We start from the raw sequence: 25,869 nt of genomic DNA on the forward strand, positions 1-25,869 counted from the left end.
AGCTTCCTCTGAGTCTTCCATGTGGGTACAGGGGCCCAAGCACTAGGGCCATCTTCTGCTGCTTTCTCAGGCCATAGGAGAGAGCTGGATCAGAAGTGGAGTGGCTGGAACTTGAACCAGTGCCCATACTGGATGCTGGCACTGCAGGTGGCAGCTTTACCCACTATGACACAGCACCAGTCCCTCCAATAGTCTCTTAATGGAGTCTTTTGGTTCCCCCTCTATATTTAATCATGTCATGCAAACAAGGATAATTTGTCTTCCTCCTTTCCAATTTGTATCTGTTTGACTTCTTTTTCTTGCCTAATTGCTCTGGCTAGAAGTTCTAGAACCATATTGAATAGCAATGGTTAAAGTGGGCATCCTTGTCTGCTTCTGGATCTTAGTGGAAATGCTTCCAGCTTTTTTATTTTTATTTTTTATGATTTATTTATTTATTTGAAAGAGTTACAGAGAGGGAGAGGCAAAGGCAGAGAGAGGAGAAGGATCTTCCATTTCTTGGTTTACTCCCCAAATGTTGTCTTCCTTATTCTTGTTTCTAATATTTCTGTGTTTATTTTTAGGCGTTTATGGAAGTACTTGTTGGTTTTCTATTCTGATGTGTTCTGTCTTTGAACTATGCCTCTGTGGCTTAGTGGAGTGTCTGCTCCTTCAGTGAATACCCAGAGGCATGGTCTGGGTGGGTCAGGGAGCTCTGGTCAGTGCACAAGGGTGAGATGAGAATCTAGGTGACACTAAAGTTGGACATGGCAGATCTCCTTTGTTGTAATCAAGGGTAGGGTATGTTGATGCCTGTTAGCATAATCACAGTCTCACCTCCTCTCTTCCAAGGTGATCAATGCCTGGGGTGAGCCCAGAGTGGGTACAACCCTGACCCATGCTGGCGCCTGAACCACAGAGACAATCTGAATAGTCCTCAGCATGAACGTGAAACACTCTGCTGTGACCTACCCCAGGCAATCAGAGAGCTCTGAGTCTCTGATGCTAGACACAATGATTGGGCAGAGACCCAGCTACACCCTATGCCCTATCGTGTAGACACAGAATTCCCACAGTCATAGCATGCAAAGGCTCCCACAGTCACAGGGTACAGAGGATCCCCTATCAGTCCTGCGAGCCTGACCCATCCACTGAGAGAACAAAACCAGCTGCCTCTGGGTACTCTACCTTGTCCATTGAGCCCCAGAGCCTGTGATAGGTTGAGAGGATGGGAGTACCCCACAGTCCTAAGTGGGTACCCAGCCCCCTGTCAGCCCTCTCAGCCAGACTCAAAGTCAGTCGGAAACACAGATTTCCCCCCTCTTTTAAAATGTCCTGGCCTCTCCTCGCCTCTCCCCACCTCTCCCCACCTCTCCCCGCCTCTCCCTGCCTCTCCCCGCCTCTCCTTGCCTCTCCCCGCCTCTCCTTGCCTCTCCCCGCCTCTCCCCGCCTCTCCCCGCCTCCCCCCTCCCCCCCCCTCCCCTCCCCTCGCCTCGCCCCTCCCCTCCTCTCCCCTCCCCTCTCCTCCCCTCCCCTCTCCTCTCCTCCCCTCCCCTTCCCTCCCCTCCCCTCCCCTCTCCTCTCCTCTCCTCTCCTCTTGACAGGCAGAGTAGACAGAGAAAGAGAGAAAGGTCTTTCTTTACCGTTGATTCATCTCCAATGGTCGCTGCGGCCGGCGCACTGCGCTGATCCAAAGCCAGGAGCCAGGTGCTTCTCCGGCTCTTTTCTAGGTTAGGTAGGCATCGTGCCCGCTGCTAGGGATCTTGTTAGTGTGGTCCACGAGGTTCTTCTTCATGCAGTATTACCAGTGACATGGGCTGCCATAGTCTGCTCTCACCTTGCTCTCAGAAGCTAGCATCTCCTTCAAACCCTGGCTGCTGGAATTGTGTGTCGTGTCCCACTCGCTGCTGTGTGTCTGCTCTTTCCAGGCTGCTCCATGGCATCTCTCTTCTTTCTGTAGAATTTCCACTTCTCCTCTGGGAATACATTTCGTCTACTTTTTTTCTGTCATCTTCCCCTCCTCAAAATCAGCATATCTTTTACCTATTCAGCTATCTTTGAAACTAAAGAGAAAAACTTTCCATTCACTAGTTTACTCTCCAAATGGCCACATCTTTGCAAAAGATTTTGAGCAGCCAAATTACCTTGTTCACCTTTCATCTAGTTGTTTCCTCCCAGTCCCCCAATGTCGTTTAGGGTATTTAACTTTGTTCATTTTCTGATGTGTCAATCCCATAAAATTTTTGGGTGAGTATTAAGAAAGTAAGTAAAGATAATAAAGAGCTTCTACTAATGCCTTAAAATGCTTTGGTTGTTTCTGTTCATTAATGTTAAAACAGCTGCTGTGAATGTCATTGAATGCCTTAGATACTTGCCTTTTCTAGGCATCTTACTTTATGAGATACCTGAAGACTCTTACTTCAGGGGACCCAGGGGAGGCTGATCCCAGTGGGATGATTTAAGAACTTTTTTTTTTTAGGATTTATTTATTTATTTGAAAGGCAGAATAACAGAGAGGCAGAGGAAGATAGAGAAAAAGACAAAGTCTTCCATCTGCTGGCTTACTCCCCAGATGGCTGCAACAGCCAGAGCTGTACCATTCTGAAGAGGAGCCTCCTCTGGGTCTCCCACGTGGGTGCAGGGGTCCAAGGACTTGGGCCATCTTCCACTGCTTTTCCAGGCCATAGCAGAGAGCTGGATCGGAAGTGGAGCAGCCAGGACTCAAACTGGTGCCCTTATGGGATGCTGGCACTGCAGGTGGCAGCTTTACCCATTATTCCACAGCACTGGCTCCTAAGAATGTCATTTAAAACCTACAGTTGGTGCAGTCTTGGTGTGCCCTTGGGAAGCTAGGGTGCTTATGAGGAGCTCTTCCCTGGGCCCTGCCATGACTTGGCAACTTGGGTGGCTTAGGGAGGGGTTTAATTTATTACTGTTTATTAAATTACACTCACAGTTTATTATTGTTTCAAAGGCTTGACAGTCATGAGTCAGCATTTACAGTGAAGTATGGACTCTCAGGAATGGCATTTTGAATTCCCTTAGATACCCTTGTTACATTTTCCCCTTGGGACTCACTGCCTTCATTGCCTTTGTGACACTTAGTGTTTTTCCTGCTGAGAGTGGCTCTTTTTCCCCTGACTCCAGGAACAACCTTGTATTACCAGCCTGGCCTCCTATATGGTGGGTCCCTGGAACATGACTGCAGCGTGCTCCGCGGCATTGGCTATTACCTGGAGAGTCTTCTTTGCCTGGCTCCATTCATGAAGCATCCACTAAAAATAATTCTGCGGGGAGTGACCAATGACCAGGTGGACCCCTCGGTGAGTATTGAGTACAAGCCATGGTGTCAGTTGCATTTTGTCTCTTTCGCCGCCTGATTTCTGAACAAAAAAAAGTTCCTCATAAAGCACTGTTTTATTTTGAATTATATCTTTGTTATGTGCTTTGAGATTTATAGGTTAATCCACTTCAGGAGGCAGATGAACCCAGACTCATTGTAATCCTCAGGGTCAGGACAATTGTTAATATTCATCCAGGTGCCTATCGTTGTTGTGTAAGAACCTTCGAAACAGATGCTTAGAGTCTCATTGCAGTTGACATGAAGTATGACTTTGTTGATTGAAGTGTGTGAGAGTGATGTTTTTAGAAGGTTATGTGATAGGTGAAGCTGGAGGGCAGCAGACCAGGACATAATATCCTCTTGGCATTACCACAACATGATCCTGACTTATGCAGGCTTCTGGCCTACGCTGAAGAATTTCCTTCATCGGAGAAGAGTTTGCAGATTTAGTAAAAAGGCCTAAGTGCAGAGAAGGAATGTATGAGCTCTGATAGTTTGTTGGTTCTAGCAGGCTTCTTATTAAGCATGTCAGTTTTCCTGCGTGTATTTATATGGAGAGAATGGTTCAACATCCAGCTAAAGTTTTCACAGTGATCACCACAGCCGTCTTAGTGCCAACCTTGGACATCTTACATTGAGGAAAGGATTCTCTGCTTTTGTATGCCCTGTTATCCAAACTGTGTCTTAAAGCTGATGGCCTTGAAGTCCTGCTATGGACAAAGGCTGTGACCATTCTGCAGCTTCTGAGACCGAAGGTGAAGTGTGTAGCTTTCCTAACTGGTGAAGACCAACTGCTTGTGCAGTGAGCCCTGAAGTGGAGACTGCTAGTATTCACTAAGATACCAGCTAGAGGATAACCATGGTTGGTATGTTCTTAGGCAGTTAAAAATGTATTTCTCAATTCTTCGAAATTCAGTTGTATAAACTCTTTTCCTAGAATGCCAAATACAGTGCAAGATCTGAAATCCTTAGTTGTAAATGTATGTTGTATAAGCTGTTTAGAATTTTAAACAAATTTAAGTGCTTGCTCTTTTCCTGCAGTTTCTGGGAGATGCTAGGAAATGGGCCCTTTGGTACAAGTATGAGAGGGGGCTCTACTCTTTTAGATTACAAGGGGCTAAGACACCTCAGACGATGGGGAAGGGTCCTGCGGTATACTTAGGACTTTAGTGCTGTATGTCCAATTAGTACTCTCTTTTTCCATAATTTATAATACTCTTAATAGCTGTTCTCATTGGCAATATTAGAAAAGTTTTAAACATTAACCGTAATAAAGATCAGATGATGAATTCTCCAGAAGGTGGTGCCTAATCCTGTTATGCAGATTGTTATAAACAAATCTGTTTTCACATGCTACAGGATCATCTGCTTTTTGCCAGCTGCATGACTAAAATGATGTCGGTTGGTACATAGCCCCACCCAGGTTAAATAAATACAATTAATTTTGGATAAAGAGTAACTTCTTCAGCCTGCAGCTTTCTCTTTCTATGTGGTTTCCTCATCTGTTTATGTCCACATCCATTCTCTTCATACAAGGATGAATACCAGGAGTGGTTGTGCCCTCCAACAGCCTTCAGTCTCATGGAGGTACATATGATCAGTATAGCTAAGGACTACAAGGCTAAATACCCCTGGGGCCTGATAGAGAGGTGCAAGCAAAAGGCTGAGTAGTGTGGTATCTTGGTCTGTTTCGCATTATTATAACAAAACACCTGAGACTGAGTAATTTATAAAGAACAGACATTTGTTTCATACTGATATGGAAATCCAAGACTATGGCACCAACAGGCCTTTCTTGTGCATCATAACATAAAGGAGGCACCCTGTTGTGAGACACAGAGAGAAGTTGGGCCAAACCGACCCACTCCAGTGACAATGACTTTAATCCGTTCATAAGGGTGGAGACATGACCAAATCACTTCTTAAAGGCTTCATCTTTTAGTACCTTTTTAGTGGCAGTTAAATTTCAACCTGAGTTTTGGAGGTGACTTTTTTTTTTTTTTTTTTTTTTTATAGGCAGAGTGGACAGTGAGAGAGAGAGACAACAGAGAGAAAGGTCTTCCTTTGCCGTTGGTTCACCCTCCAATGGCCGCCACGGCCAGCACGCTGCGGCCAGCGCACTGCGCTGATCCAAAGGCAGGAGCCAGGTGCTTCTCCTGGTCTCCCATGGGGTGCAGGGCCCAAGCACTTGGGCCATCCTCCACTGCACTCCCTGGCCACAGCAGAGAGCTGGCCTGGAAGAGGGGCAACCGGGACAGAATCCGGCGCCCCGACCGGGACTAGAACCCGGTGTGCCGGCGCCACAAGGCGGAGGATTAGCCTAGTGAGCCACGGCGCCAGCCTGCATAAGGTTTTGTAATAGAGCTGAAAAATTCTGATTGTTTCATGATGTTGTATCTATCATAACGTCAGTGCAACACAGTACTCACAAGTTTGTAGTGATGCTGGTGTAAGTAAATCATACTACTCTGCCAGTTGTATAAAAGTGTAGCATTGCATTGCAGTTATGTAGAGTACACAGCACTTGATAATGACAGACAACTGTGTCAGTTTATGTATTTAACTATTTAAAAAAAAAGATTTTTTTTTTTACTTATTTGAAAGGCCGATATACAGAAAGAGAAAGAGAGAGAGGGAGATCGTCTATCTGCTGGTTCACTCACCTATGGCTGCAACAGCAAGGGCGGGGCCAGGCTGAAGCCAAGAGCCAGGAGCTTCATCCTGGTTTCCCACATGGATGTAGGAGCCCAAGGACTTGGGCCATCTTCTGCTGTTTTCTGAGGCTCATTAGCAGGGAGCCGGATCAAAAGTGGAGCAGCCAGGACTTGAAGTGCCTCCCGTATAGGATGCTGGTGTTGCAAGTGGCAGCTTAACCCATTATACCAATGCCAGCTCTTTATGTATTTACTATCTATGTTTTTGTTAACTCCTTCCACTTACTAAAAAAAAGTTTACTGTAAAACAGCCATGGTCAGGTCCTTCAGGAGATGTCAGAAACCAGTGTTGTTATCTTAGGCGAGGACAGCCCCATGTGGGTCAATGTGTCTGAAGGCTGCCCAGTGGGTCAGGATGTGGATGGTAGTAGAAGATAGGGATATTCATGATGATCCCAATTGTGTGTAGGCCTAGGCTGTTTGTCTCTCTCTCTCTCTCTCTCTCTCTCTCTCTTTTTTTTTTTTTTTGACAAGTAGACAGTGAGAGAGAGAGAGAGAGAGAAAGATCTTCTTTTTCCCTTGTTTCACCCTCCAATGGCCGCTGTGGCCAGTGTGCTGCAGCCGGCGCACCGAGCTGATCCGAAGCCAGGAGCCAGGTACTTCTCCTGGTCTCCCATGGGGTGCAGGGCCCAAGCACTTGGGCCATCCTCCACTGCACTCCCGGGCCACAGCAGAGAGCTGGACTGGAAGAGGGGCAACCAGGATGGGACAGAATCTGGCGCCCCGACCAGGACTAGAACCCAGTGTGCCAGTGCCGCAGGCGGAGGATTAGCCTATTGAGCCGCGGTGCCTGCTTGTCTCTCGGTTTTTAACAAGAAGTCTAAAATTAAAAATAAAATATGTAAGCAGTAGACTGTGCCTTATAGCTTTGGTGTAGTACGATGTAGGTTTATGTAAGTATATTCCATGATGTCTGCACAGTGAAATGGTCTAATGCATTTCTTAGAATGGATCCCTTTTGTTAAGTGATACATGACTGTATTAAGTATTTTTTTTTTAAAGTTTATATATTTGAAAGGCAGAAATAGAGAAAGAGAGCTCTTCCATCTGCTGGTCACTCCCCAAATGTCTGCGACAGCTAGGGCTGGGCCATGCCATCTGGGAGTTCCAGGTTGGTGGCAGGGGCTCAAGTACTTGGGCCATCCGCTGTTATCTTTCCAGGTGCCTTATGGGAGAGCTGGATTGGAAGTAGAGTAGCTGGGACTTGAACAGACGACCGTGTGGGAATGCCAGTGTTGCAGGCGGCAGCCCAGCCTGCTAGACTACAACCCCAGCCCCAACTGTATTTTTAAGTGTGTTTAACTTTACTACTTAATTGGAATTAGTTAATCTTTAGTGGGTTTTCTTAGTTACTGCCCCTGTTCTGGCTGGTGCATTCCGAATATCTTCCTATACCTCACAGGTCATTTCTACCTCTGGTTGATTTACTGATATCAGAATATTTAGTTGGAAGCTGTTTTTTTTTTTTTTTTTTTTTTTTTTTTTTTTTTTTTTGTTATCAAACCTTATTTGAATTGGTGGAAACTTGGAGATACCCAGACTTGAGGCCTTCATCTTAGAGACAAGGGCATTCAGGCAGTTGTGACTTTCTTGACTGAGGCCAGGCAGCTAAGTAGAGCTGAGGCACGACTAGGACTTTTCCTTACACTCCCTGCCTGTACTGGGTCTGCCCTCACTGTCTCCTGACAGGGTTGACTTCCACACTCTCTGGCCAAGAAGGGAATGTCTCTTGCCCCATGAGACAAATAAGGCAACATTTACTGGCTCGCTAGGTGGTTGTGTTTTGGATGTCATCTTGATGGCCTATGAGGAATCCCCAAATGAGAAAGAAGAGACCCCCAGCATCTCTGAAAAGAGAGATCATGGCAGTGCTTGGCAAAGTCTTCATAACTGTGGATGTTGTTGTCATCGCATTTTGGGGTTTGTAATGCTTGAGGCTATTATTCTTTTTTTTTTCCCCCACCCCGAGGCTATTATTCTTCACTACTTCACACTCCAAGGTAGAATAACCACCTACATTTGAATTCTTAGCTTAGCCATTGACTTAGAGTTCTACCAGCTCTAAGCCATAAGCAACCATATTGGAAAAGTTTTATAAAAAAGGCTGATAGTTCCTTTTATAGTGAGATCCAGTTTGTTGTAAGTTTCTCCATGCTTTTTGCATGATGCATGTGGTAAGCACAATGGCTGGCAGGTAGTTGAAGGTCTCCATGCTGTACGTGAGCACGGCCAGGCCCACAGAAGCTCAGTGGCTTACAAAGTCACAGCAGGGTTAGAGGCAGCCCACACTCTCAGTTGTAAGCCAGCATCCCTCTTCACCAGACTCCATCATATACAGGTTGCTAAGCCTCATCTGCTTTGGACTCTTCCTAACTGCCACAGGCTAATGAACATTTTTTTTTCCTCCGTGGAATAATTTCACAGGTTGATGTTCTTAAGGCAACGGCACTTCCCCTACTGAAACAGTTTGGGATTGATGGTGAATCATTTGAGCTTAAGGTAAGACTGTATGAATTGCAACTTGTTGGAAGAGCAGTGTAACTCTGTGTGTGTGTGTGTGACTACTTATCAGAACATCTATCTACAGGACTCATGAGCCACACACTTCAGACTTCGAACTAAAAGGGGCCCTTTATTTTATTTATTTTTTTAATATTTTTTATTTTTCCCAAAGAAACTTTATTTCAGGTGAAAGGGGCCCTTTAGTGATGACAGTAGTGACATTGATGTTTGTACTCACTTTGTAGTAGGGGCTATGGTATATATACTAGTATTAACTCCTTTATTTCTCCTACCAGCTCTGTCTGTATAGTTAATGAGAGCAGCAGGTATTCTGGCACTATAGCTTCTCTGGTCTAACCCAGGATGCCTTTGAGAATTTTTCAGTATGTCCATAACCTACAAGTAACTCAAGCATCTGTTCATTTACTGTCAAAAGGAATTATACTAGTCCATTGCAGGAACACTGAGTTATCTTAAGCCATTTAACATCTCTGCATTGTAGATTAATATTGCTAAGCAGGGGAAAAACCTTATTTTTCTTTAATAGTATAGAGTTTTGATGGGTGAATTACTGACATAGGAAGAAAGAAGAGGTTGCTGATGGTTAAGAAATGGGATCAGCTGATGAATGAGACCAGTTCCCCATTTTAGAGTACAGAAACAGGTCCTAGTGGTGAAGGAACCTGCCCAGGGTGATATAGATGGGTGGAGCCACTTAGCATTCCACTTTGTGTTTGACTCTGGTTTTAAGTCCACTGCTCTTTCTGACACACCATGGGCTGCCCTCTAGGAGCTAGCAGGGGGTGCTGCTGGTGTTGCAGGATTGGCAGGTTGAAGATGAAAGGACTGTCCGGCCCATTGGTATACACCTTCACGGACTGGGCATCCAGGTAATCCACTGCCTTGCTGTGCCCTCGGCTCACTTTTCTCACCTTCTGTGCAGATTGTGCGGCGGGGAATGCCTCCTGGAGGAGGTGGTGAGGTGCTTTTCTCCTGTCCCGTGAGGAAGGTCTTGAAGCCCATCCAGCTCACGGATCCGGGAAAAATCAAACGTATCAGAGGGATGGCGTATCCTTTGCTTTTGGTGAGGTTTATTAGTTTTTCTTGCCTGACTGTGATAAAAATTACAGAAAGCTTTACTTCTTTCCAGAGTTATTTGCATTTTAGACAACAGTCTTGGGAAAGACTTCATAGTGAAATGTAGTTATTGACTGAGAAGTGCTGCACTATTATCTGCCTCACCATGATTAGATTGGTTGATGCCCTAATTGTTTTTTTGGTAATGTACATAAGCACATGGCTTTCCTGTGTGAAATATCCTTCCAAGGGCTTTGGTTTGGGGGCCAGGAATTCACCACAATCCCTCCCTCAGAAGAGTTCATTTTCCAGTGGGAAAAAAAAAATATGCACACATACACTTCTTTAGTTTCTAAATTTTCATTTTATTTGAAAGGAAAGGCAGAGACACAGACGAGAGAAATTTTCCTTCTACTGGTCCACTCCCTAAATGCTTTTAACAGCTAGGTCTGGGCCAGGCCAAAGCTTGGAACCAGAAACTCAATTTGGATTTCCCATGTGGGTGGCAGGGACCCAAGCACTTGAGCCATCACCTGCCTTCCAGAGTGCACATTAGTAGGAAGCTAGATAGGAAGTGGGAAGGCCAGCACTGAAAGCAGGCATTGCGGGGCCGGTGCTGTGTTGCAGTGGGTTAAAGCCCTGGCCTGCAATGCTGGCATCCCATATAGTCATGTTCTATCCCGGCTACTTCTCTTCCAATCCAGCTCTCTGCTATAGCCTGGGATAGCAATACAAGATGGCCCAAGTCCTTGGGCCCCTGCACCCACATGGGAGACCTGGAAGAAGCTCTTGGCTTCTATCTTTGGGTTGGCGCAGCTCAGGCCTTTGCGGCCATCTGGGGAATGAATCAGCAGATGCAAGACCTCTCTCTGTCTCTACCTCTCTGTAACTCTGTCTTTCAAATACATAAAATAAATTTTTTTTGGCTGGCGCCACGGCTCAATAGGCTAATCCTCCGCCTGCAGCACCAGTACACCGGGTTCTAGTCCCTGTCGGGGTGCCGGATTCTGTCCCGGTTGCTCCTCTTCCAGTCCAGCTCTCTGCTGTGGCCCGGGAGTGCAGTGGAGGATGGCCCAAGTGCTTGGGCCCTGCACCCGCATGGGAGACCAGGAGAAACACCTGGCTCCTGGCTTTGGATCAGCGTGGTGTGCCGGCCGCAGCACGCCGGCCGTGGCGGCCATTGGAGGGTGAACACAATGTCTACTTCTTATTCAGTGCTTGCTCTGTATGTACACTGATAATTACTTGAGGTTTATGCCCCAAATGGCTGCAGTGGACGGGGCTGTGTCAAGTTGAAGGCAGGAGCCTGGACTCCATTGGATTCTCCCACAGGAGTGCAGGGGCCCAAGTACTGGGGCCATCTTCCTCTGCTTTTCCAGGCACATCAGCGGGAGTGGGATTGGAAATTGAGCAGCTGAGACTTGCCTGGATTTCAGGCAGTAGATTAATCCTCTTTGCCTCAATGCTGGCCCCTAGATACCTTACTTTTAAGCCTTAGATTCACTTTTTTTTTTTTTTTATTAAGATTTATTTATTTATTTATTTGAAAGGCAGAGTTACAAAGAAGCAGAAGCAGAGATGGAGCGAGGGAGAGAGTTATCTTCCATCTATTGGTTCACTCTCCAAATGGCCATAACGGTTGGAGTTGTGCTGATCCAAAGCCAAGAGCCAGGAGCTTTGTCCAGGTCTCCCACGTGGGTGCAGGGGCCTAAGGACCTGGGCCATCCTCTACTGCTTTCCTAGCCCATAGCAAAGAGCTGGATTGGAAGTGGAATAGCTGGGACTTGAACCGGTGCCCATATGGGATGTCAGCACTGCAGGTGGCGGCTTCACTCCCTATGCTACAGTGCCAGCTCCAGATTCACTCCCGATTTTGCTTACATCTTATTTTGCAGGTGGGGAAATAAGGCTTTTAAAAGGTTAAAGAATTTGCTAATAATTTCACACTGCTGATAATGACAGAACTGGGATTTGAACTCTGTCTGTATTACCGTGAAGTCTAGGCTTTTTTAAAAAATTTATTTATTTTATTTGAAAGGCAGAGATATAGAGAGGCAGAGGCAGAGAGAGAGGTTTCCCGTCCGCTGGTCCACTCCCCAAATGGCTGCAATAGCCGGAGCTCAGCTGATCTCAAGCCAGGAGCCAGGAGCTTCTTCTGGGTCTCCCACGCAGGTGCAGGGACCCAAGGACTTGGGCCATCTTCCACTGCTTTTCAGGCCATAGCAAAGAACTGGATTGGAAGTGGAGTAGCTGGGACTCGAACTGGCATCCAAATGGGATGCCAGCTTTGCAGGCAGCGGCTTTACCCACTATGCCAAAGCACCACCTCCAAAGTCTAGGCTTTTAACCTCTGTTTTTGCCTAAAGAAAGAAGAGGGCATTTAACCTTAGTTTTGGAGACTAGAGACTTGTTTAAGTAAAAGTAAAGGAGGATTACTTCTGATAGAAAGTGCCTACTGTTTACAGTGGTCCTGTGGAGTGACAGATGGTGTGGCCTGCCAGGTTTCATGTTGTCAGCAGCATTTGATGGTAGAACATGGGGCATAATGTGGCAGAGCCGCCAAGGGGCTGAAGCCTTTGTGGAGGTGGTTGTCTTATTCAGAGTTAGCGATTTTCATCTGGAGAGGGAATTTGTGCATTAGGAGGACAGTTCTGGTGCTATGCTTCTTTCTTATGGTAGGGGTTTTAGAAAGTACAGGTTTAAAAAATCATAACAGCAGCTTCTTAGAGGCAAAGGAACAAGGAATTGTTGTGCCCTATTGAGAGATAGTGAGGTGGGAGGTGGCGGTTGGAGGACAGGGAAGCACAAGAGTTAGAAAGGGTAAGATGCAGGGATCTCCTTGGTGTGTGGTGGAAAATGGAGACTCTGTGGGTGATGTTGGTGGCTCACTGAAGCCCCTGGGTAGAGAGGTTTGCCCTAACAGTAGCTACACAGATAGGTCCAGTTTTATACTTATGGGGTTTAAGGATCATTCATGTCTAGTAAGATAGGTCTAGTATGGAAATGAGAAAGTCAGGGCTGTAACTCAGGGTGAGGTGAGGACTGGTAATGCATGATTAGCATGTAGAATACAGAAAGGAGAGTGGAACCCTGAGGGAGGCCTTGCAAACCAGAATGCCCAGGGCAAGTCAGAGGTCAGGGAGGAGCAGAACGAGCATACTGCCTCCTAGGAACCCAGGCCAGCACCTTGAAGGCCAGAGGAGCCAGCATTAGGGAGGGGAGGAACTGAGGGGCTCAGAAGCAGGTGCCTCTGGTGCCTTGGGAAGAGCTCTTCCTGGAGAGCAGCGGTGTGGAACCCAAGTGGCCACTTTGGGATTATGGCATGGAGTGGAGGGCCATGGGGCAGGGGGCAGGGGGACACTTCCCAGAATCTTAATATGGAGAAGGAAACAGATGAGGGGATAACCTGATGAAAATAGAATGCAGATGGCCGGCGCCGTGGCTCACTAGGCTAATCCTCTACCTGCGGCACCGGCACCCCAGGTTCTAGTCCCCGTCAGGGCGCTGGATTCTGTCCTGGTTGCTCCTCTTCCAGTCCAGCCCTCTGCTGTGGCCCGGGAGTGCAGTGGAGGATGGCCCAAGTGCTTGGGCTCTGCATCTGTATGGGAGACCAGGAGGAAGCACCTGGCTCCTGGCTTCGGATTGGTGTAGCACACTGGCCATAGCAGCCATTTGGGGGGTGAACCAGTGGAAGGAAGACCTTTCTCTCTGTCTCACTCGCTCTCTCTCTCTCTCTCACTGTCTAACTCTGCCTGTCAAAAAAAAAAAAAAAAAAAAAAAAAGAATGCAGAAGACTCCCCCCTCCCCTTTCTTTTAAAAGGGTAATAACAATTTGAGTGTTTGTAGTTTGGACAAGGAGGCTTAAGTAGGAGAAAGGGAAACTGAGGAAGCCAAGTAGTAAGGTGTTGAAAATCCTGGCTCCTAGAGCGACATGGATAGAGGCTGTGTCACTCACTGATGGTAGCACTTCGGCCCCAAGCTTTGACTGACTCCCTTGTCATGGGACCTGTTACACCTACTGCACAGAGGTGCATGGAAGATTAGCAGAGGCAGGAGATGTGCAGTGGAGGCACTGGGCCCATGTATGAGTGATCATTTAGCAGCTGCTGTATTCATGCTGACAGAAGTAGGAATCTGGGTTCAGTGGCCTGACTCATTTGGAGAATGAACCAGTAGTTGGTTCTCTCTCTGTCTCTGTGCCTTTGAAACAATGAAAATAGATAAATAAAAAAGTTTTTAAAACCCCACAAAGTAAGAAGATGCCCAAATTTGCCTTTTCTTCTTGATCCATGTCAGTTACTTGGGGATTAATCTCATTCTTGTTCACAAGCACTTCGTATTCCAGTGTATAAGGGACCTCACATCCAACTCTGATGATGCCATTGAGTTGTTTTTTGTTTTATACTGTTGCTTGCATGTGAAATGGTACACACTTTCAGGACTGGTTCAGGTATTTTCCCTCTGGGGTGTGTTTGCTTACGACTGCTCTGAGCCCAGTCTCTCTGGCCTGGACCTGTGATTCCCAGCAGTGTGCTCTATGTGTTGACACTGTCTCACTGGATTTCATGGAGGCCATCATTCCTGGTGCCTCTGTAGTTTCTGTATTGGGAGTATTTGATGCTGCCGCTGGGAAGTGCTGAAGGTTCCTGGGTTTTACAGGGGGAGCATAAAAGTGACAAGAGCCACGATGCCCCGGGCACTTTGGGTGTAGCTTTGTTCCTGCCTGGCTTCCCCCTTAGTGTTCTTTGAACTTCTTCTCTGTGGAAGCTGAGCAGGAACGTGACTTGTGAGGTGCTGAGTCTTCTCTTTCCTTGTGGCAGAGGATGAGACCCTTGCATCACCCTGGATCCATCAGTGTCTGGTAGAGGTTCCCCCCTAACCCCGGGAAAATGGGTGCCCAACCCTTGCTCAGACTCCGGTCTGTAAACCTTTCCAGCCTCTGGGCTGCAAAGCTGCCCGATTAACAAACACCTCAAAGGAATGTGGGTTTGAATTATCGCTTTCCTTGCCAGCTTTTGGAGCCTGGGGAAAAAGAGCTGCCTTCAGAAAGGGCTATATTTGATTTTGTGTTTTTTTCCTTGTGAGGCTGGCTGACTGGTTGGACTGAACTTGGAGGCTGTATTTCCCGTCAGAGGTCTGCCATTGGGAGAACCAGTCCTGCTGTCTTGTGTGCATTTGTGGTTTTGACTGGATTGCCCCCAAAGTGCATCTTTGGCCACTTGCTTTCTACATGGTGATGACGATTGTCAGGGCCTCGGAAGGAGCTGCTGGGACATGGCAGTGGTTACCTTGGATACCACCCATGCTCGTTCTCCCCAGCCAGGTGTGGCGTGGGAAAAGGGAGCACTCTGTTTTTCAGTTTCGCGGTGCTGTACCAACACTCAGGATTTGGTACATAACAAAAAATAAAGATGCAGGGGTAGAGGCAGAAGAGGGTACTGAGTTGATATTTGTGGGATGATCTGGTTTCCTTTCCTTGACTGTAGGGAAGGCCCTTTGAAAGTGTCTCTTTCTTTCTTTCTCTTTTACGTACACTCACCACACCTCCTACCCCAATGCGTGCCTTGGCTTTCCAACCTTGAACACCAGGGAGGGCAAAAGCTGGAGTCCCATAAGAACTATAGTTATGAACTGGTCTCTCTTGGGTGTTGATCCTCTCTGTGGTGTTTATCAGTAGACTTTAGGAGGTTCAGAAAGCTCTGACGTTTTCTGCAGAGTTGTGTGCTCACATATGTTTCTTGGGAGAGGATCCGTAGCTTTCCTCAGATGCTCAGGTAATCTGTGTTTTAGGATTTGAATCTTGAAGTAATAATAGGACAAGCAATAGCTGATGCTTGCTGGGCTGCTGCCACACCCCAGGTAGATTTACATGCAGTATTTCATTTGAGGGAAGGGAAAGTATTATGGTTATCCTCCTTTTCTGGTGAATTTGAAGCACAGAGAAATTAGCACACTTAACCCAGACTGTTGTCATACGGGACTTGGACTCCAGAAGTTGGCTCTTAACCATTCTTCAGCAGGGCTTCCCTGCCCAGCCAGATAGCTCCAGGTAACTCTGGCTGTCACTGGCCTTGATGCGCCTTTGCCTTCTTCATTTCACTGGTCGAATTTTAGAATTGTCTTCCCTTGGCCCTGAATTAATCCATTACCCTCATGCTTTTCTTGTCTTTGGAGCTGTAGGAGGAAGAAGATGTATTTTAGAGTGAATGTGTGTCTTGGTTCTGTGTCATGGTTCTCCTTCTGTATGCCCTGGAGCTGGGTATTAAGGCCCTTGCCACAGGGTTGCTGTGAGCATAGGTAAGGTCATAATATATGTGAGGGGATCTGGGGAGCTGCAAATGCTGTGGGATTTCGTGTTAGGCAAGTGACATGTCCCTTGCCCTCCTGGAGAGAGTGGGCAGCCTCAGGCCTCAGAAGGACAGCGCCCTCTCAGTCCAAAGGGTAGGAGACCCAGGGCTGTTTGTCTGAGCTGCTTGTGGTCAAAAGTATGTTCTGCACAGGCGAGGTGGTGATGTCACTGGGCTCTGTGTGTGTATTGAAAAATCCCTCTTTGCTCTTTCCTCACTCCAGGTTTGTCCTTTGAGTCAAGTCAAATATTTATTGAGCATTTCTGAGTACAAATGTAGTGTATTAGAGAGTTGTGAGGGATACGGAAGGGAAGCCTCTGTCCTTGTGGAGCGTGCGGGCTCACTGAGAAGCGAGAACCCAATGTGTGTACGTGAAGAGGATACATGGTGGCCACAGCTGGGTGCTGGCTCCAGGCTGCAGGAGAGTCAGGGACCTGTGGGCTGGAAGAACGAGGAAAGGCGGTTCGGGGTGAAGGATTTGAATAGTTTGGGAGCATGGAGGGCGTGATGGTGCCAGGCCGAGGGTGAGCTCACTGAGCAGCAGAGGTGACTTGGGTTGTGTGAGGGAGATGGATCTTTTAGTGGAGTGTCTGGGACAGGGCGCAGGGGGATACCAGGTGCCATGTCAGTTCCTTGCAGTCTCTGCTCATTTTGTTTCTGCTTTGTTCTCACATATGCAGCCAGCTCTTCATTGTCCTTTGCATGTGGAAAGTGCTCAGTATGTATTTCCTTTTTCTTTGACCTATAGGATTGGGGAGAGCCCATCTCTGTTGTCAAGTCTAATTTTTGATAATAGTCTCCACTTTCTCAAGCACTGGCCTTTTCACTGGAGTTACTAATATATTTCTCCTTTCTTTTCTGGGTTCTCTGATGAAGAAGTGCTGATTGTCAGTATTTTGACCATAAGGTAGAAGATGTGAGGGGTCTGCATCATCCACAGATGGAGTGGTTCTTAAATAACAGAGTAGGCTCTTTAGGATAGAAACACCTGTTTGAGTCTTTATAAATAGCAGTCACCAAACTTTTTCTGCTTCCCTTCTCAACATGCCGGGAGGTGGGATTGCTCTTGGCCCAGGTCAACACCTGTGTAATGTCTGTTTTGGCTTATTATTTACGGCAATGGGAATGACAAGGGAATGGAAAGTTCTTCTGGTATTGTACCCCAAAGGGAGCCTGACTTGTTTGGATTTTTTTTCAACCTTTAATAATAATAATACTAAGGAAATAAATTGAGTTATGGTACTGTGAAGTTAAGTAATTAATTATAGTTGGAAAGCAGAACGGAGTTAGAAAGTCCCAGTTTGTTGGTATAATTCCACACACAGTTGTCAGTTCCCTGTCCCCGAGCCCCAGCAAGATGATGTCCTTAACTCCAGATTGCAGGTACTCTGTACGCGTCTCACCGCAGATGGCAAATCGGATCGTGGATTCTGCAAGGAGCATCCTCAACAAGTTCATACCTGATATCTATATTTACACGGACCACATGAAAGGAGTCAACTCTGGGAAGTAAGTGTCTGCATTTTGAAGTCTACTTGTGCAGCTGCCTAGCAAATTTGTCGTCTTCCTTTTCTGGTTGAAGTTTAAACTGCCGGCTCGGGTCAGGCGGCTGGAGGAAGAGCGATTTTAGAATTAGTCTGTCTCCTTCCAGTTATTGCCATTGTTACCACCAGGCATTTTTTGAGTGCCTGTCACATGGAAAGCATCCCAGTGGCAAGCACTGAGATCCTAAGGTCCATTCCCTAACCTTGGACACTTAATACTCATCTATTAATAAACAGTGCTTCAGGCTTTAAATCCCATCTTCAATGTGTCCAACAAAAAGTTAAAGTGAACAGGTTGTTCCCCCAAGTAAATGACAGTAGGGGGAAAATCCTTTGTTATTAAGTGCAGGTCAGCTTATCTCTCCATCACTGGGAACAGTATACCTAGCTCCACTGGAAGCTGTTATTGCAGATTTCAGTTTGGTTCAGTGAAAGCCTTTGCTAATGAAAAACAAAGAAAAAAACCCCACTAAAAATTAACATGAAAGTTAAAAAATAGAACATTAAAAGAAAAATTTTCAAAAGATTTATTTATTTATTTATGAGGCAGAGTTACAGAGAGAGAGAGAGAGATCTTCCATCTGCTGGTTTACTTCTCCAAATGGCTGGAGCTGGGCTGATCCGAAGCCAGGGGCTAGGAACTTCTTTCGGGTCTTCCACATTACTGCAGGGTCCCAAGGACTTGGGCCATCTTCTGTTGCTTTCTCAGGCCATTAGCAGAGAGCTGGATTGAAAGTGGAGCAGCCAGGGCTTGAACCGGTGCACATATGAGATGCTGACAGTGCAGGCGGCGGCTTTACCAGCTATGCCACAGCACCAGCTCCCCCCCGCCCCCCCCAAAAAAGAAATTTTAAATAATGAGAATTAAAGCAATAAAAGAAAAAAATAGTGATCTATATAATGAAAATGGCTGTACAGGCTTTGCTTGTATGTTTAGAATTGGGGAAGCAATTAAAACCACTTTAATTATGAAAAGGTTAAGCATGCAGGAAATCTGTAAAAATGGTCTGATGAACATCTACATGTATTTCCACTGTAGTTAATTAAGACTGTTTTGCCACACTGCTTTATTTGTGTGTTTTGTCTCTTGTTAAACTGTTTCACTGTGATCGATGCCATCATTATACTTTGAAATTTTCTGGTTGTGTCTCCTAAAAATAAGGATATCAGAGTCAGGGGTTAACTCTTGAGGTAAGAAGCAAGCTTTTTCCTGAGTGAAATCACAGATGTTCCATTTTCACAGGTATTCCACTTGAAGTATTTTTTTAAGATTTATTTATTTATTTGAAAGGCAGAGTGACAGGCAGCGAGAAAGAGAAACAGAGAAAAAGGAAGCTCTTTCCTCCACTGGTTCACTATCCAAATTGCCACAGCAATCAGATCTGTGTCAGGCCAAAGCCAGGAGCCAGGAACTCCATCCTGGTCTCCCATGGGCCACCTTCCTCTGCCTTCCCAGGCACATTAGCAGGAAGCTGGCTGGGGAGCAGAGCAGCTGGGACTCAAACCAGCACTCTAGTATGGGGTGCCAGGGTTGCAAATAGTGACTTAACCTGTTGAACTACAACATAGGCCTTTGGGGTGTTTTTTTAAATTTCATCTAAAAAAAAAAGTAGGGGGAAGGGTGTGGGAGTGGATGAGGATCTTTGACCTCCATGAGGCCCAGTGGAAAGATGCAGGTGATTTCAGAGATTCAGTGGTAGCTCATAGTCCAAAGCAACAAAGTGCTAGTGTCAGAGGTTAGAATTGGGAAAGCATTTGTGTGCAAAGCTGGCCCTTTCTTCTGGCAGTTGGAAAAGTCAATGTTTGATACCACATCAAGCATCAACAATATTTTCTTTTTTAATTTATTTAACAGGTAGAGTTATAGACAGAGAGAGAGACAGAGAGAAAGGTCTTCCTTCCGTTGGTTCATTCCCCAAATGGCCACTACAGCTGGTGCTGCGTCGATCCAAAGCCAGGAGCCAGGTGCCTCCTCCTGGTCTCTCATGTGGGTGCAGGGTCCCAAACACTTGGGCCATCCTCCACTGCCCTCCCGGGCCACAGCAGAGAGCTGTACTGGAAGAGGAGCAGCCGGGACTAGAACCTGGCGCCCAAATGGGATGCTGGCACCACAAGCGGAGGGTTAACTAAGTGAGCCACGGCACCAGTCCCGGATTATATTGTTGAGAAGGTTGCCACATCTGGTGGCATTTTCTTAAGAGACGTTGAACCAAATAGATTTGAGTTTTATGGAGAGGTGCTTGTGTTTATTGTTTATGGTCTGATTTTCTTTGGTAGGCAAACTGGTTGACTGCATGGTTATCATGGATACTTTCCCCTAGATGTATGTTGGATGCATGAGCGAAAGTGCATCAGTGGTCCTGGTCAAGAAAGGTGTTGGGTTCTGGCTGTTGGGTGGTAGAAATACAATGGGGGAGAACATGGTACTTGCTCACTGGTTATATTGATCGAATTCTGAATTTTGAGCTGGTTTTTTTTTTTTTTGGGGGGGGGTACAACAATGTAAAGGTGTTTCTTTTTTTAAAAATTTTTTTTATTTGAAAGAGTTATACAGAGGCAGAGGCAGAGAGAGAGAGGTCTTCCATCAGCTGGTTCACTCCCCAAATAGCCAGAACTGGGCTGATCTGAAGCCAGGAGCCATGTGGGTACAGGGGCCCAAGGACTTGGGCCATCTTCCACTGCTTCCCCAGGCCATAGCAGAGAGCTGTATCATAAGTGGAGCAGCTGGGACTTGAACCAGCGCCCATATGGGATGCTGGCACTGCAGCTGTACCTGACCATGCTCACTATGCCACAGTGCCAGCCCCTAATGGTGTTTCTAATCTAGGCCCTTTTTGGTTTGTGTGGTATCTTTCATTGCAGGAAAAAGCCTGATGTTTCTCAAGAAAAGTTTTAATCTGATAGTCTGTAAGGCCCTTGTACCTCCTGTGTAGGTTGTGACTAAGGGTTGAGTTAAGTGCTGGGGTGGAGAACTTGCATAGCCTTTGGAGTCTGGAAGGCCTGTGTTTGCAGCTCATCTCTGTCACTTCCTAGCTATGTGGCCTCAGTGCAGGTTGCTTAATTCCTTCGTTTCCTCATTTGTAAAAAAATAAAATAAGTATCTACCCTGCAGTGTTGTAGTATCACAAATATGGTTTGCAGAGCCCCTAGCCCAGTAACTGGCAGAAAGTAGATGCCCAACATCTGGTAGCTCTAGTTCATGTTGTCATACACTGTTGATTATTGCCAGTTCTCATAGGAAGAGCGTTTACATTTAGGAGGGAAGGGGAAAAAGAAGGGTGGAGAGAGCTAATAGGAAAGCAATGGGCCCTTGTGTCTCTCTTGGGTTCTGCTTTGTGTGCCCTCACCAAGTCGTCTCTTTCTCCTGTGTCAGTGAGTAGGAGCTCCAGTAAGCTTAATGTAACCGGAAGGAAGCTTTAGGACACAGTGCCATCCAGAAGATGTTTGTCTTCTCTGTTTGCCGGTGAGTATGAGCTCCATGCCATTCGCCCTACTCAGTGTCTGTCCCTTGAATCCCCAGGTCACCAGGATTTGGGTTGTCACTCGTTGCTGAGACCACCAGTGGCACCTTCCTCAGTGCTGAGCTGGCCTCCAACCCCCAGGGCCAGGGGGCAGCGGTGCTTCCAGAGGACCTTGGTAGGAACTGTGCCAAGCTACTACTAGAAGAAATCTACAGGGTATGTCGTCAGCCTGTGGGCTGCAGGGAGAGCAGCAGTTGTGAAGCAGTTTATGTTCTCTTGTTTTTGTTCTTTGGCAACTTTCCTTCTCTTCCAGGAGCTTAAGCCAAGGAGTTAACCACTTCCACAGATTAAATGGTTTAGTGTTAATTAGTTTAATGGATTAGTTGAAATAGAGCATGAACAGAGATCCAGCACCATTGGTTGGTTGGGACCCAGGGCACACTTTTTTTTTTTTTGGTGAGAGGCACAGGGGAGAGGGCAGGGAGAGAGATGGACTGGCAGACTGACAGAGCTTTCATCTACTGGCTTACTCCAAATGCCTACTGCAGCTGGATCTCCAGAGCCAGGAGCTAAGAACTCAGTTAAGATTTCCCAAATAGGTAGCAGGAACCCAAGAACTTGAGCCACTCCTTCAAGCTTCTGCATTATGAGGAATTTGGAATTGGGAACCAAAGCTGAGAACTGAACCCTGGCATTCCAATGTGGGACATGGTTGGTTTAACCAGTATATTAACCACTAGGCCAAATGCCTACCTCAGGCAGGCAGATTTTAACCGTGGATAGAGGAACCACCCAGAAGGGTTGTAAAGGATAGAGAAGGTAAAAAACAACGAAGCAGGTAAGGTAAGGTAGTGACTGGCATGCTGCCCTGGCCAAACAGGGTACCACCAGCTCCCTTGGTTGTTGCTGTGTGAGAGTGGGGGCTCATTGTTCTCAGATTTGTCAGAAGAAGTTGGAAATCTGGATTTCCATGTGACAGTTGATTCAAACATGAAATAATGTCAACAGACTGGATTTTGCCGTGTATTCTAGATCATGGAAAAATGTTCAGGGAAGGCAGGCCTGTGCCAGGCGGGGGCTTTGGAAAACATGGGAACACATGCCAGAGAAAGGATGACCCAGTGTAGAAGACAGACCTCAGCCAGTTGTCATTTGTACACCTCTGCTAATGGGACGCCACAGTTCCAACCGCCCCAGTCTGGTTGGCCAGTCTTTCTCTGTGGATCTGTGTGTGCAACATGCACAGATGCATGGACATGCTTCCACCCTTTCCCCCCAAGTGGTTGAAGTGACCTAAAGAAAGAAATTGGGAGGAAAGGGAGATGACGGCAGAAGGAATAAGATGTCGTTGCCTGGAAAAGCCTTCTCTAGGATCCCATATACTAGGCAGGGGAGTGTCTGAAATGTGATTCTGAGATGTTTGTTGGTCTGCCCTCTGTTTTGCCGTGGACACACATCAGGGTGGTGAAACCTTTTCCTTCACACGCAGAGTTCAAGCCAGGCTCTGAGGGAGGGAATTTTCTCTGCTGTGTGTTGTCAGGCCACATGTTGTAGAATTGAATGCTAGCCAGAACTGTATTCTGGGCGACTTGCTATTGGAGGATGTATAGTGTTTGTCAGTTCTCTCTTCTGCACTGAAGGAGCTAAGAGACTTCTCTCTTTGTATTTATCTGTATATCTCTTCTCAGTTCTTAGTCATCTCTGTGGTCTCCAAGAAAGCTTTGTCCTGTCTAAAGTAGCAAAAATCACATCTGAGCCCAGTGAAGGGAAATCAGTAAAGGAGGGGCAGGGGTGATTTTTTTTTTCTTTTAATTCTTCCTTTTGCCACTAGTCCAGCTTATTACTCACATGGCAGGTGAAGCCGGGGCCATGGATATTGCTCCCCAGACAGATCTCACAACAGAAGGCTGCTTATGATTGTAGTCTGCTCCCTGGTCCAAGTCAGCACTCTGGAAAATGTCTCATCAGGAGGAACAAATGAGAATAAGCTGTTTCAGAGTTCATTAAAATGTCTTGACCCAAATGGTTCTATTTAATAGCCATCTAATTAAAAATCAAAGATAAATGACCCACAGTTGTGTCTTCCAGGGAGTGACTCTGTCCCTGCTGCCCAACTTCTAGCTGGGAAGTCGTAGAGGAAGGCCTTCAGCTGAAATCCAAAAGGGGGAGATTTCCTTTCATGAGTCTTGTGCAGTCCAGGTCTGGCCTCTGATTTTTTGGTGCTAAGTCAGTTCTAATTATGGTGCTAAAGTTAGTGGATATTGGAAAGAGGAGTAACTACAGGTGTGGGGGCAAATCATCAAGGAGTTGCCCTGCCAGTTACTTTGTTCACAAAGGTGGGCCATCAAGGGCTGACGCTGCGGCTCACTAGGCTAATCCTCTGCCTTGCGGCGCCGGCACACCGGGTTCTAGTCCCGGTCGGGGCTCCGGATTCTGTCCCTGTTGCCCCTCTTCCAGGCCAGCTCTCTGCTGTGGCCAGGGAGTGCAGTGGAGGATGGCCCAAGTCCTTGGGCCCTGCACCCCATGGGAGACCAGGATAAGTACCTGGCTCCTGTCATCAGATCAGTGTTGTGCACTGTTCGCAGCGCGCCAGCTGCGGTGGCCATTGGAGGGTGAACCAACGGCAAAGGAAGACCTTTCTCTCTGTCTCTCTCTCTCACTGTCCACTCTGCCTGTCCAAAAAAAAAAAAAAAAAGTGGGTTATCTACACATTTAAGCAGGGAGAAAAAGGTGGCTGTGATCGGTGTGTATCCGATCCCCTTGCTGGCTTGTGCTGGTTTCCTTTTTCTGTGGTGGCTGGCAGGCCCTCTGTCTGACGACAGGGACACTTCTGTCCCTTCCTAGCAGACCTTGGGAGAATTGGAAGCATCACATTACAGAGGGGCCCAGTGGGAGCCCAAGGGCACAGCTGGTGTGTGGGTTTCTGTCCCTATTAATAGCAGAGTATAAGCTTCAGGGTGAAAACACAGCCCACCAGTCCATTAGAGGAAAAACATGTAGGCTTTTTTTTTTTTCCCCTCTTTCCTCTAATTGAGATCTACTTTAAACCATTTCATGGTGTCTGGACCGCATTTGTTTGTTTTGTTTTAGTCATTAAGAAAACTTCCTTTATGTATCTATGATGTTTAATTATTAAAAGGATGGAAATACTTTTTTTTTGAATAATTTTCTACAGATTTGGGATGTGACATGATTTGAATGAGTCATAGAAGTCCATCCCTTTTGAAGGTGCTCTGGTAATCTTACTCAAGTTTTAAGTTTCTCATCTAATCCCCCAAGTTGGCATCTGTGCCCTCTAGCTTCTGTCCCAGGCTTTCTGGAATGCCCTTTCCATTGGTCCATCCACTCCTTTGCACTGCCCTGCCTTCCACTTGGATTGTGATGATGTACTGGTACCCACACCCCTGCCCCCCAAACTGCAGACCAGGAGACATTTTCAAGTCCTCTCTGACATCCTTTTCACTCATAGTCTCCCCTTTAACACCTGTCTGATTTCCTACCTCCTGTACACAGAGACCTTCACTGGCTTCTTAGTTTCCGGAGATAAATATAGAACTCTTGACCTAGTTACATAAGCTCTACATTTGTCTAGCCGCCCCACTCCCTCCCTCCCTGTGGCTGTCAGGCCTCTTTGAGAATGGCCTCCTAGCGATCCTTAGTGGACCCTGGGGCATGCTTTCCTCATCTTCCTTCTCTTCCTTCCTCTCTCTCCAGGGCCAGCTCAAGTCCTACCCCTCAAAGTCTTCCTCTAGTGTCAGCTGAGCAGTTGCCCTCCCACCTTGGTAGTCTGGTAGCCCCCATGACTCCCTCCGTGTATCCTGTACACGAACCCTAATGTAATATTGCAGTAAAATATTAATCCTATACCTAATAAAAAAATCAGTTGAAACTGAACTAATGACGTAAGGATAGAAACAGAGACCAGACAGAGTGGTTTGATTCCAGGCAGTCATATGGAAAGGGAGCGAGACATGTGGCACAGGCCCTTCATATTTCCTGTGGGTCAGGTTTTCCTTTTTGGGTAGAAAAAATACTCTTATCTTAAAATATGGTAATGAGATAACCGTTTTCCCCTTTTGTTAAGTAGTTAAGAAGAGCTAACAGGAGGATAACCTCTTGATTTTGGCTAAGGATATCCTAAATAAGTAGTGCCAACACCTGAGAATGATGTATTCCCTACCTCAGATCCATTATAGAGGACAGCGGTGGGTATGCCCACATAAACAACACTGACTTCTGGTCAAAAAGTCCAGACTTGGACAGTACTGTGCTAGGGTCAGAACGTGGGTTTCTTTTCTTTTTTCTTTTCTTTTCTTTTTTTCTTTTCTTTTTTTTTTTTTTTTTTTGACAGGCAGAGTGGATAGAGAGAGAGACAGAGAGAAAGGTCTTCCTTTTGCCATTGGTTCACCCTCCAATGGCCGCCACGGCCGGTGCGCTGCGGCCTGCGCACCGCACTGATCCGAAGGCAGGAGCCAGGTGCTTCTCCTGGTCTCCCATGGGGTGCAGGGCCCAAGGACTTGGGCCATCCTCCACTGCACTCCCGGGCCACAGCAGAGAGGGGCCTGGAAGAGGGGCAACCAGGATGGAATCCGGCGCCCCGACCGGGACTAGAACCCGGTGTGCCGGCGCCGCTAGGTGGAGGATTAGCCTATTGAGCCGCGGCCATATTGCAGAATATGTAGGAATTCAAGGTTCTCTTGATTTTATTATGTACCATGTAAGTTTGAATCACTATAAATAAAATTGTCCCAGGATCGTACACATCAGTAATGCATGCATCTAGAAGAAGCAAAGAGCCGAAACAGTTGAGAAAATCAAGAATGAAAGGAGAAAGGCCACCAAAGCAGTTGTACATCAGGAGAAAGTTTTGGAAGATAATTCTGTTGTGCTTATTGAGGAAAA

General features: G+C 46.6%; 1 protein-coding gene across 10 annotated transcripts in view; it reads left to right on the forward strand.

The window, feature by feature from the left end:
• Positions 1–25,869, forward strand: part of RCL1 (RNA terminal phosphate cyclase like 1) — an 88,731-nt gene that overhangs the window by 41,923 nt on the left and 20,939 nt on the right. For 2 of the 10 annotated variants that reach the window (XR_016210205.1, XM_089299146.1), the window contains exons 3-7: positions 3,127–3,302; positions 8,461–8,535; positions 9,482–9,622; positions 17,339–17,471; positions 21,027–21,183. Coding sequence is in view for 9 of the 10 variants with exons in the window: in XM_089299146.1 (XP_089155272.1) it covers positions 17,371–17,471; positions 21,027–21,183 (258 nt within the window). In the remaining variant the exon portion in view is untranslated. Of the gene's footprint in view, positions 1–3,126; positions 3,303–8,460; positions 8,536–9,481; positions 9,623–16,259; positions 16,509–16,710; positions 16,870–17,338; positions 17,472–21,026; positions 21,184–25,869 lie in introns of those variants that run through there. The other 8 variants (XM_051846120.3, XM_002708109.6, XM_089299158.1 and 5 more) reach the window with 7 other exon arrangements.

This window comes from Oryctolagus cuniculus, chromosome 1 (assembly GCF_051225735.1).
Source record: "Oryctolagus cuniculus isolate XC-2025 breed Fujian yellow rabbit chromosome 1, ASM5122573v1, whole genome shotgun sequence".
Classification (NCBI taxonomy): Eukaryota; Metazoa; Chordata; class Mammalia; order Lagomorpha; family Leporidae; genus Oryctolagus; species Oryctolagus cuniculus.